Source organism: Zingiber officinale, chromosome 2A (assembly GCF_018446385.1).
Source record: "Zingiber officinale cultivar Zhangliang chromosome 2A, Zo_v1.1, whole genome shotgun sequence".
Lineage (NCBI taxonomy): Eukaryota > Viridiplantae > Streptophyta > Magnoliopsida > Zingiberales > Zingiberaceae > Zingiber > Zingiber officinale.
This window is the reverse complement of record NC_055988.1, coordinates 172,971,516-172,982,213: the sequence shown is the minus strand read 5'-3', so window position 1 is coordinate 172,982,213 and position 10,698 is coordinate 172,971,516. Positions and strand designations below refer to the sequence as shown.

At 39.1% G+C, this 10,698-nt stretch overlaps 2 protein-coding genes across 2 annotated transcripts; both read right to left on the bottom strand.

Moving 5' to 3' along the window:
• Window positions 1-289: 289 nt before the first annotated feature.
• LOC122043321 (mitogen-activated protein kinase 5-like) lies at window positions 290-2,935 on the bottom strand. The gene is made up of 6 exons (XM_042603892.1): window positions 2,709-2,935; window positions 2,447-2,576; window positions 2,228-2,365; window positions 1,803-2,135; window positions 1,466-1,649; window positions 290-685 (listed from the first exon to the last, which is right to left on the bottom strand). The coding sequence occupies exons 1-6, from the start codon at window positions 2,858-2,860 to the stop codon at window positions 513-515; spliced, it is 1,110 nt and encodes a 369-aa protein (XP_042459826.1). The 5' UTR covers window positions 2,861-2,935; the 3' UTR covers window positions 290-512.
• Window positions 2,936-4,425: 1,490 nt separating this feature from the next.
• Window positions 4,426-8,708, bottom strand: LOC122043322 (probable sugar phosphate/phosphate translocator At3g11320). The gene is made up of 4 exons (XM_042603893.1): window positions 7,906-8,708; window positions 6,196-6,299; window positions 5,880-6,108; window positions 4,426-4,903 (listed from the first exon to the last, which is right to left on the bottom strand). The coding sequence occupies exons 1-4, from the start codon at window positions 8,425-8,427 to the stop codon at window positions 4,751-4,753; spliced, it is 1,008 nt and encodes a 335-aa protein (XP_042459827.1). The 5' UTR covers window positions 8,428-8,708; the 3' UTR covers window positions 4,426-4,750.
• Between the last annotated feature and the right edge of the window lie 1,990 nt (window positions 8,709-10,698).

The window sequence follows — 10,698 nt, the reverse complement described above, 5'->3', positions numbered from 1 at the left end:
TATATTAGTCATGACTACTCTGTGTATCTATCTAGTCCACACATTTATAGTCCCTGACCGACAAAATCTTCCTAAATTTAATAGCAAATCTAATTTTGTGAATTTGTCCTCATCTCATCATTGAAGCCAATAAATACACAGTCAAATTAAAGATAACTAAATTCAATTATCCAGACACTCATGAAGTATTAAGCAAGGTAATGAACATATAACACAGAAATTAAGACAGATGGGCCTAATTAGCCATTCATTTTATTGTAAATTTGGTTTCATGAGGTAAAAATGAATCTGACAGCACATAAAATTTCTTTATTCTTGAATTCTGACTTATAATGACTCCATCTTTTCTACCAAAAATCCACACAAATACATCCAAGCAACACTCCATCAATTACCCAAAAAAAATAATTAAAAAACATGACATGATTTCTAATATTTACACGGGGGGTGGGGATAATGGGCACACTATATATCTATAGAGAGATGGTTTTTTTTAATTGTTATTATTGACATTAAAAACTGTAGTCTGGATTAAATGCTAAAGCTTCTCTAAAAATGAGCTCCTTCATCTGGTCCTCTGTGAGGGCTTGCTGTTCAAAATCAAAGGAGAAGGGTTCCGTGCAAATGGGTTCGTCTGCTATGTCATGAAGCCTCTCAAGGTATGGATGAGCCAATGCTTCTTCCACTGCACAAGACCATGCACAGTTGCAAAACATAATTAAGCACACGTTTTTTGGACTGATTCAAGTGTCAAATGTGTTTCATTAAGTGCTTTGTAGCCCGTTTCCTAGGTGTCTGAGTTTTGTTCGACTAATCCTAGAGTTCGGAGTTAGACAGTCTTCTGGTTCGAAACCCTAAGAAATCCTGGTCCTCTTATTTTAAAGTATAATCTTGATTAACCACATGGTTATGGGATTTCGATAGACCTTGCTAATGTTTTATGGACGAAATCCCAACAGAGAGATAAACTGCTAGATCCTTGAACCTAATGCAGGTTTTAGTTATAAGGGATTAACCAGACGAGAAACGGGGTGGTTGGAGTTCAGTCAAGATGGAAAAGACTGGGAATCTGATTCGCCTAAACAGGAAAAGGGTTCAACTGAGGTTTAGGTGATTTGGTTGAGTCAGATACAACTTGGCCTGAAATGTGGTTTGCTGGAGGTATGATTAGAACTCTTGATTATTTCTAGGTGAAGAAATTGTTTGTGTGAACATTGACATAAATAAGAAAATCTAGAAATTTAGACATGATCATTTGATTCATTTAATCAAACGAACACTAATTTGACTTCCTTAATATAGTTCTTATCACTTGACAATAACATAACTTCTAGGTTGTCTTGCCCTACTTAGCACACTCCATCATGGAAAGGAAATGAGGAACTTGTATCATAACCCAATTAGTTCTAAAAGTTAAATCCTAAACGTCAAATTTAACAGTGCACAATCATGAAAGAACAGGTACCTGTAATCCTCTTGTTTGGATCAAATGTCAGCATTCTTTCAATGAGATCGATGGCAACCGGATTGATATGTGGAAACATACTTGCAAATGACTTGGGAGGAAACTGAGGCAGGTGCTTCATGTACCTTCTTGCATCCTCATTCCGGAGGAAGTCAAGCTCAGGTTCTGTGGGAGTGCCAATAAGCTGAAAACAGATAAATCAGTGGCTTCACAACACTACTCGAATAGAAGCCCTGGTTTAATTTCTACTTCCATCTTGACAAGTTCTAGATTCTATAAACTTTAGTTGGTTCTTGCATCAAAATGTGTATTAAAAATGCCTAATCTTGATGATTACCTCTGTGATTAGACGCATCTGGTTCATATGGTCTCTACCTGGGAAGAGCGCCTGCCTGTTCATCAATTCCATAAAGATGCAACCCACCGACCATAAATCGATGGCCGCAGTGTAATCCGATGAGTTCAGCAGCAACTCGGGGGCCCGGTACCACCTCGTCACCACGTATTCTGTCATGATATCGTTCTCTGACGCCGGCCGAGCAAGCCCAAAATCGCATATCTTGAGGTCGCAATTTGCGTTCAGCAGCAGATTGCTCGGCTTCAGGTCTCTGTGAATCACTTTGGCCGAGTGTATGTACTTCAATCCTCGAAGTATTTGGTACAAAAAGTACTGGAAAAGAAGAAATAAAGAAGGTTTTTTGACTCAAGAGTTGAAGATTAATGTGAGGAGGAGGATGAAAGGGACATAGAGTGAAATTTTACTTGGGAGTGCTCCTCGGAGAGCTCTTGGTTGGAGCGGATAATGTGGTGGAGGTCGGTGTCCATGAGCTCGGTGGCGACGTACACGTCGTTGAAGGTTTGAGGCATCGGAGGCGGAATCACGTCCCTTATTCCAACGATCTACCAATCAATCAATAGCAAAGCTTTTAGTTCAAAATTTCCGGCAAATTACCGAAATCGCAAAACAGCGACTGTTCTTACATTCTCATGATCCAAGTGGCGAAGGAGCTTGATCTCCCTCAACGTCCGCTTCGCGTCCATGTGGTTGTCGAACGCGTTCGCGATCTTCTTGATCGCCACCATGTCCCTCGTCTCCGTGTTCATCACCGAGCTACGAGATCCAAAAACAGTAAATCACCCCCAAACTATCCCAAAAAAAAAAAAAAAAGTCAACCGATCGAATCGATCGAAAGAGAAATCAGAAACCAAGATCGATCGATTAGGCCTTCGATCGAGCGATTACCAGACGATCCCGTAGGCACCCCTCCCGATGGGCATGATCGGAGGCCGATACTTCGCCGTGACCTCGAACAAGTTGCCGAAGATGTTGTACTGCAAGTACCGCCCGCCATGCGCCACCGTGACCGGGAAATCGTTCGCCGGAGCTCCGTCCATCTCTGATCCGTAGGAAGAAGAAGAACAAGAGGCAACCCTTTTCGATTTCGATCAGGTTCGAGTAGCCTTCTGGCTGAATTTATAGCAGAGGGAGAGGAAAGGGAGGAGGGAATAATTGCGAGGAAAGAGAGGGGGGGGAAGGAAAGAGGGAGGAAGATGCACGGACGGTCAAGATGGACGCCATCGCGGATTGGACGGTAGATAGGGGCTGCGTGTCCACAACGGCCACTGGCTCTGCGCGCGGGGGCCGTGGAACAAGCGTTTGTCATGGTCTGTGGAAATTTTCCTAGGGAAGAGAAAAGCTGAATAAACGACGAAACATGTTTTTTTTTTAGCTTGATATGGACGCTAATGAAGGTGGATAACGATCTAATAAGTGGTTAATAGACTTGATTAGTGGCGGGTTGACAGAGTTGGTGAGGGGTTGGTTTAATAGATGTTAGGGTTAATTTTCAATAGATACAATATTACAATTATACAAAATGTTTTATTAAATATTTGATCTTCTCTATGCAAAAGATCACTATATTAAGATAACAATGTCCTCTGTAATTTATCTATTTGTATCTAGTTAGAGGCCGGTGATATTGGGTCGCCTAGGATGTGCTTTTTTACTCCAGTAAAATTGATTAGTGAAATCCGATCATTTTTTTTTTATTAACTCAAGTATCAACTCTTGCAATCTAATTAATCCCGAAAGTTGATGGTTAAACCCCACAAATTGACCATTAGGTAAATTTGAGAAGTGCAAATGGATCATGACAAACATTACAGGTGTTTGATACGCTCAAGAATCGAATTCTCGTTGCATGGATATACCGCTCTGTCATTTACTATCGCATCATGCCACAATCAATTTATTAATGTTTACGAAGGTGGAGAACCATCTAATTAGTAGTTAATTGACATGATTAGCAAAGTTCAATTTATTTATTGTAACAAAAATGATATCATTCGCTCTCTCACATTCTATTCATAAGTTATACGATAAATCATGAAATTAATTTATAACTAACCATCAAATAGTTTAGGGTGGAAAGGGATTTGATTTATTTATTAATGCTTATGAAAGTCAAGAATGATCCAATTAGTAGTTAATTGATGTGATTAGTAAAGTTCCATCACTTTGTTAATGTTTGTAGTTTGGCAGTGACAAGACGAGAGAATAGACGACATATAGGGTCAACTCTCAAGTGGGCAATATCACTCTTTCAATTTCATCCAAATTTATATTATATCCAAAGATTACCCATTTTTATTAGAATAATTAAAAGAGTCCTTTTTCATAATTATTAAAATAGTGTGTCACCCTTTATTTTTTTTTATCGAAATTGCTCCTCCTTATTCAGGCAGTCTTAATTCATAAAAAATAATTGCTGTAACGTGAACACTAATTAGAATTTCCTATGATTTAAAAAGTATTTTAAGAGAATTTGCATAATTTAAGAACATTTAGACTGGAGATAAAATTAAGTGCTAGCATGTTCAAAATTATACAAAATAAAAACAGATTGGACTAGCTGAGTTATCGAACTCAAAGATTCAAATGAAAGAACTCAAACTACTGAAAGGAAAAAATGGTGATTTGTATCGACAAAATGATGTTCGTCTGAATTTATAGATGGAACAAATACTGTCACAAAGAATGTAAGAACTCAAACTACTGAACCTATTTGTCTATAGCCATTGATATGATAAAGGCCCAGAATGCATTCTAACTAATGAAAGTGAGGCATGGTACAACAAATAGCTCCCATCTACAGCACTATTCAGCATCCAAATGGAAGAGAGGGGGAGTGCATCTATGTGATTTTGTAAAATTAAAGGGTGCGTTTGACGAAGGAATAACGATTAGGGAGGTAGAAGAGTTTACTGGTGGTTCTCCTTGAATTAGCCTCCCTTGTTACGCTTCTTAGACTCGCTGTAGAGGATTACACCGATGATGGTAAGTGTGTACCCAGCCATTCCTGTGAAGGAAACTGGGTTCCTGAATATTAAGATTGAGATAACCACTGCCACAGCTCCTTTTGCGTTTCCCAGAACCTACAACAAAACAATGAACAGGGAGTGTTATGGAACTCACGAAGCATGAGTTCGAGGCAAGTAACTCAGATCCATGTAGAACCTCTAACATCGCTAAATGGCTTGGTAATTACATAATTTGATAGCAAATCCTTGCCTATCATGTTGTGTCAAGGATTATTGTTATGTGGATAGAGATTCAGATTCCACTGCGCAGATGTGAGCTAATTTTGCTAGAACTAATGGCGAAAGCCACTTTCGAAATTTTGAGAAATGTAATGCTACTGTACACAAAATCCATGTATGAATAATAATTTTTTTAAAAAAAAACAAAAAGAATGAACTCGAGCGTGAAAAAAATTGTTTGTAAATTCATTGCACTGACAATTCACAACCAATTGTTATACAAGGTCTGTTAATGTGTCTAATAAACAAGTTGGCTAGAAATTTTCATAAACAACAAAATAGAAAAATAAAAGCAGGGTAAGACTGCGTACAATGGATTCTTCCCAGGGATCCGTATGGCAGGAGTTTCGTGCACCGGGTTACCAGTAAAAGAAACACTCATATTGTGCACCGGGTTACCAGTAAAAGAAACACTCATATTGTCATACAAGTACTTGGGAGGGGGACAAGAAAATATGCACATATGAACACATTTTGTTAGGGATTTCATGGGTTAGGGAAATTTTTAAAAAAAATGAAATGATTTTGTTTTAGGAAATCAAGAGTTAAAATATTTTTTTAAAAAAACTCTTTGTTATATTTCAACCTGGTTAGTCAGATCAATTCAATTAATCCTTGGTTCGCTTGGTTCATCTAATAGAGTAGACATTCAAAATTTCCAAAATCTAAAAATTTATTTCAATAACCAAATAGCTTGCAAGGATTCCATATCTTTCCACAAGTAATGCATTTTTTTTATAAAAAAATATGCACTTTCATGAAACAAAGATAAGAAATAAAGTGCCAGGAGCGATATTCCAACAAAGCGTACCTGGAGTGTCAAAGCACTGGTATGCTTAGTGACCAGAAAATTGGTCAAATTCACAAAGTAGGCCATAGAAGAATTAAACAGCAGGTACCATATAATGTTGAAGTCTTTTCTAGCAAGTGCCAATGTAATGCCCACCACATTTTTCTCCATTATAATTGTTGCAGGAAGTAGCAAAACAACTGCTATTGGAGCCATATATAAAAGGAGATTCATGGAGTTCAACTTCTCCCTGAACATCAAGGATGTCGATAAGAAGATAGAAAATATATTTCTCTTCTTTTTTTTTTTTCTAAATTTACAAGTGATTATAACTCACCCTTCAGAGGACATCAGTATTCCCTGCAGCACTGACTTAAGTGCCCTAGCAGCAGTGGCACTAATACACATAATAAAACCAAACAAATGAAAGCTTGGCTCCCCCTATAAATTCAAACCATCAACATCTCAGTATTCACATCTTTTACTCTCTTTTTCCAAGACAATTTTTTACTGTATGAAATCCATAAGTTTAGGAAAACCATTTATATGAACATAAAAATACATGGATGGTGAACAAAGAATTATCACATCAGAACAAAGCACAAACAGAGAATCAAAGCCTAAGAAACTCACGGCTACTTGACTCAAGTATGTTGCTAATTTCCTACTGTCTTAGATAAGCTAATTTATTTGTTTCATGTCATTCCTGAACAAGGGTAGTGCTATAAATTTTATGTTACTAAAAAAATTATTCCAATATATATATATATATATATATATATATATATATAATCTGAAAAATTATTAAAATTTTCACACAAATATATATATTAAATCTGAAAAAAAGATTCTTAAAATTTTCTTTTTGTGTGAACAATTATTTATTGGGAAAATTAAAGGTATAGATATTTATTCACACAGATCTAATGACCTTGGATGGATTTGAATGAAGCAATCAAAATGGATCAATTCTATCCACCAATGACAACTTTAGATCAGTCCAGTCTCCTCCACATGATATAAAGGAGGCTTGCAGTGTTTAAGATAGTTAATGTTCTTTTTCTACAAATATCTCATCTTTACCTCTACCTTGCATTTTGGAGTGCACCTATACAAGACAAATTAGTTGTCGAATCTAGGGAGAAAATTATCACACCATTTATACCTGTAGAAAGCAATATTTTCTTAAAGAATAGAGTTGGTATATCAGCACCTCAACCAGATAACTTCTAAACTCTCCACTTTTCTTTACCCAATTTTACAATTTTTTTTTTTTTTTTTTTTTGAATAGGTAGTGTCTTCTTTTGTATGTTGGATGAATTAAAAATCATCTCCTGCTAGACTTTTCTAAATAGATTTCTAACATATAGATGTAAGCAACAGAAGCAGTTAAACAATTTGCTGAATCTATGAGATGTGTGCAAACAAAAGAAAATAAATTAGGAAGAGTGAATTGTAGGCAACATGGAATGGCGGGAATGAAGCAACTATACTAAGAATATCCAAGTTAGTAAGCCGATTTAGAACCATTCAGATAACATCTTTTAAGCAATTGGTTTAAGAGAGGAACCACAAGGAGATGCAGCAAGATGAATAATAAAAAAAACAATACAAATTCATTTATTGCACTTGAAACTCATCACATTAAAAAGGAGGCGAGTCACGCATCAAATTCAATGATCTAATCTAAATCACAACACGGACTTATGTTTGATCTGCTCATCGATTATATGTGGCCAGGATCAGCAAGATCCATGTATCTGCTAGCAGACATAGTCTAATGTATACATGATTCAACCATTCTTGGGACCTGGGTAAATCTCTCAGATGTATCACAGATGAATCGGGGTTATGTAAAACACTTTTTTTTCCCTCTCAATTCACTTGCGCAGTTGCGCTAGAGAATGGGGGTTATGTAAAACATTTTTTTCCTCAATTCACATGCGTAGAGAGTAATATAGATTGAATCAATTGCTGGAATGTAGAGCGCAGTTAAATTTAGGGAAACAGTAGATGCAGCCAATATACGTTGAAACTGAGGACTCACCCCACTAGCAATAATAACACCGGTGACGACGGGCACGAGGGTAATGTATGTGAGCCATGACTCTTTCCGGAAAGTCATGAGATAAGCGAAGACGGCCGTGAAGAATGGCGTGGTGGCGCCAACGGCCTGATTGAACGAGACCGGGAGGTAGCGGAGCGACACGTTCCCGCTGACCACCGAACCGCAGAAGACGAGGCTGAGCGCAGCGATCTTGAGGAACTGGACCCGCGACCGGACGGACTGCATCGGCACGATCTTGAGCCAGGCGATGGAGACGTAGCTGAAGAGGGAGCAGGCCGCCATGTGGCACATGGTGAGGAAGATCGGGTACTTGAACCCGTAGTTGCTGAGCAGGTACTTATTGAGGAGGAGCACCCCGATGTTGGAGGAGTACCAGGCGGCGACGAGCCCGACGGTGAAGAACCGCCCATCCGCAGGCGAGGGTGGCCCCGCCGCCGCCCTCGCGCTCATCTTCGCCGCCTCCGGGTCGCCTTCCCCTCCGCCGCTGCTGCTTCTCCTCATCAGGATCTACGCAGGCATGCGCGGGGGGAGTTCTCCGTCGATCGGAGGCCGACGAGATCAGCCGCAGGAGAAGGAAGAGAAGGCGATTCGATCCGATCTGGGACGGAGAGGAAGGAATTGAGGTCGGGAACGAACGGAGAAGAGAGGGAAAGGGAATGGATCTGGGAGAGGGAAGGAATGAATTGCTATTAATATGAGAAGGAGGAGAGGAGAGGGACGGACGGAAGAAGTGACGGTGAAGGAGAGAGGTCGATGGAGGCGGAGAAGGAGCAGCCGCCCATTTTATCAGAACGAACACATATTTTATAAATTATTTTACAAATGTTAGGGGCTATAATGAAAGTCGTGCAATTTAATATTAGGTAAAAATTAAAAAGGCGAAATAATAGATGTTTGATGAAATGATTGATTTCATAGATTGTTAATGTTAATTAATAAGGGGAACGAGTAGATTAGGGAAACAATTTGGACGTCTCAACAACTTCCTACCTAAACAATTTAAACGTACCGTGGAAATTCCTCCTACCTCGTCGATTGACCATCGCTCGATTTGGTGTAAAAAAAAATTAAGGTGCTATTTGTAATTTTTGTCAGATGTTGATTCATCCCAAATTTAAAATAATAATATTTTCTTTTCAAATTCCTTCTTCATTATTCGATCATCGTTCACAGCCCTGCCGCCGGCGACGCACGTCGCCACTTCGGCGCACTGACGGCCACTTCGCAGCCCCATCTTCCGACTCCACCCGAGCAGCACGCGGGGCCGAGAACGTCGTAACTTGGATAGGCGAAATGCAACCGGGAGAGTTGGCATTGTGGATCAAGGCGTCGCACACCCAGCGGAGGGGATGATGGCCGCAGCCGCCTCACAGAACCGCCGCCACCTCGCTGCCGCAGAGCTCGCACACTGTGGCCTCGATTTCATCTCCCTCGGATTGCTGTAGCCTCAACGGAGTCTCCTCCGGCCTCCGCCAAATCACGTGTAGAAATTAAAGTGGGCAAATGGGGGAATTTCCGGAGTTCTAAAAAATAATAATAATAAAAATATATATATATATAGCTGTAGCTTAAACGTCTTTCTAGAACCGTAAAGGCTTTGCCTTATTTCTTTTATTCTAAGCTTCTCAATTTTCCTCCGTCGTTTTAAACTCCGTGATGAATATAAGAATAAACAATTTACAAGCCAGATAAGGCCTATGTCAGCCGAGTAAGGTAGGCAATCAAGCCAACAATATGAAAATAGCTAGGGCAACGGATGATTGTGAGGTCTTTTGCTGGTGTAGCTCACCGGAAGTAATTGACTAGGCTTTTAAAGAAATTGGTATCCTTTCCGTGGATCTAACTCTTCTCAAAATATATGTCTTGAGCGCCCTATTTGGATGCCCAACATGCGTGGTTGAGTGTACGTGTGGTTCTCTACGTGTAACGCATGCTCTTAGTCGTGCACACTAGACATTCAAATATATACCCCCACTCCCGCTACAAGAGTATGCCTGATTTCTACTGTAGTAGTGCCTGTCATAATTTTTTTTCCTACTGTAACAACGATCCATCGTAATTATAAAAACCCTAAACCTTTTTTTTTCCTTTCCTTTTTAAAAACCTAAACATTTCAACCCCTTCTTCGAACTCCCTCATTTTCCTCAGTGCCGCCTCACCTTGCAGAGCCATCGATCATTGTCTTGGCCAATCAACTCTCTTAGTGTCGCATCGTCTCGCCAAGCTTGCCTGTCGCCGTTCATCTACAGTATGTTCCCTCATGTATGTGCCCTAAACATCTTCCTCCATCCAAATGCTACAGAACTTTAGCAGATAGAATGTTATAGTAACTACGGAACTGTAGTTGTTATACCATTCATATTTGTGGTCCTACCACATTGTAACAACTATAATTTCATACCTTTTATAATATTTTGGTCTAACCACATTTTAGCAGTTATGATTCTTAGACCAGCACATTGTAATAGCTACAGTACCATAGTACGTTGCTACAACATTCTGATCAGAACTAGTTGAAATCTCATTTTATTATTCAAAACTAATATTGTAATGTATCACTAAGATATTAAGTATTTGTTTACAAAATTAAATGGTGTTTAGTGCTTCAACCTCCCTCAAAAGCTTTACTTATCGTGCGTATTATAAAAAATATAATGGAAAAATAACGTCCCTTAGTTTAAGTCATTCATATTATCACTAGAACCAAATGAACAACAGATAGAGTTGATAAGTAGAGTTTCATTTGCTTGGGCATCAGAGACCTTGTACAAA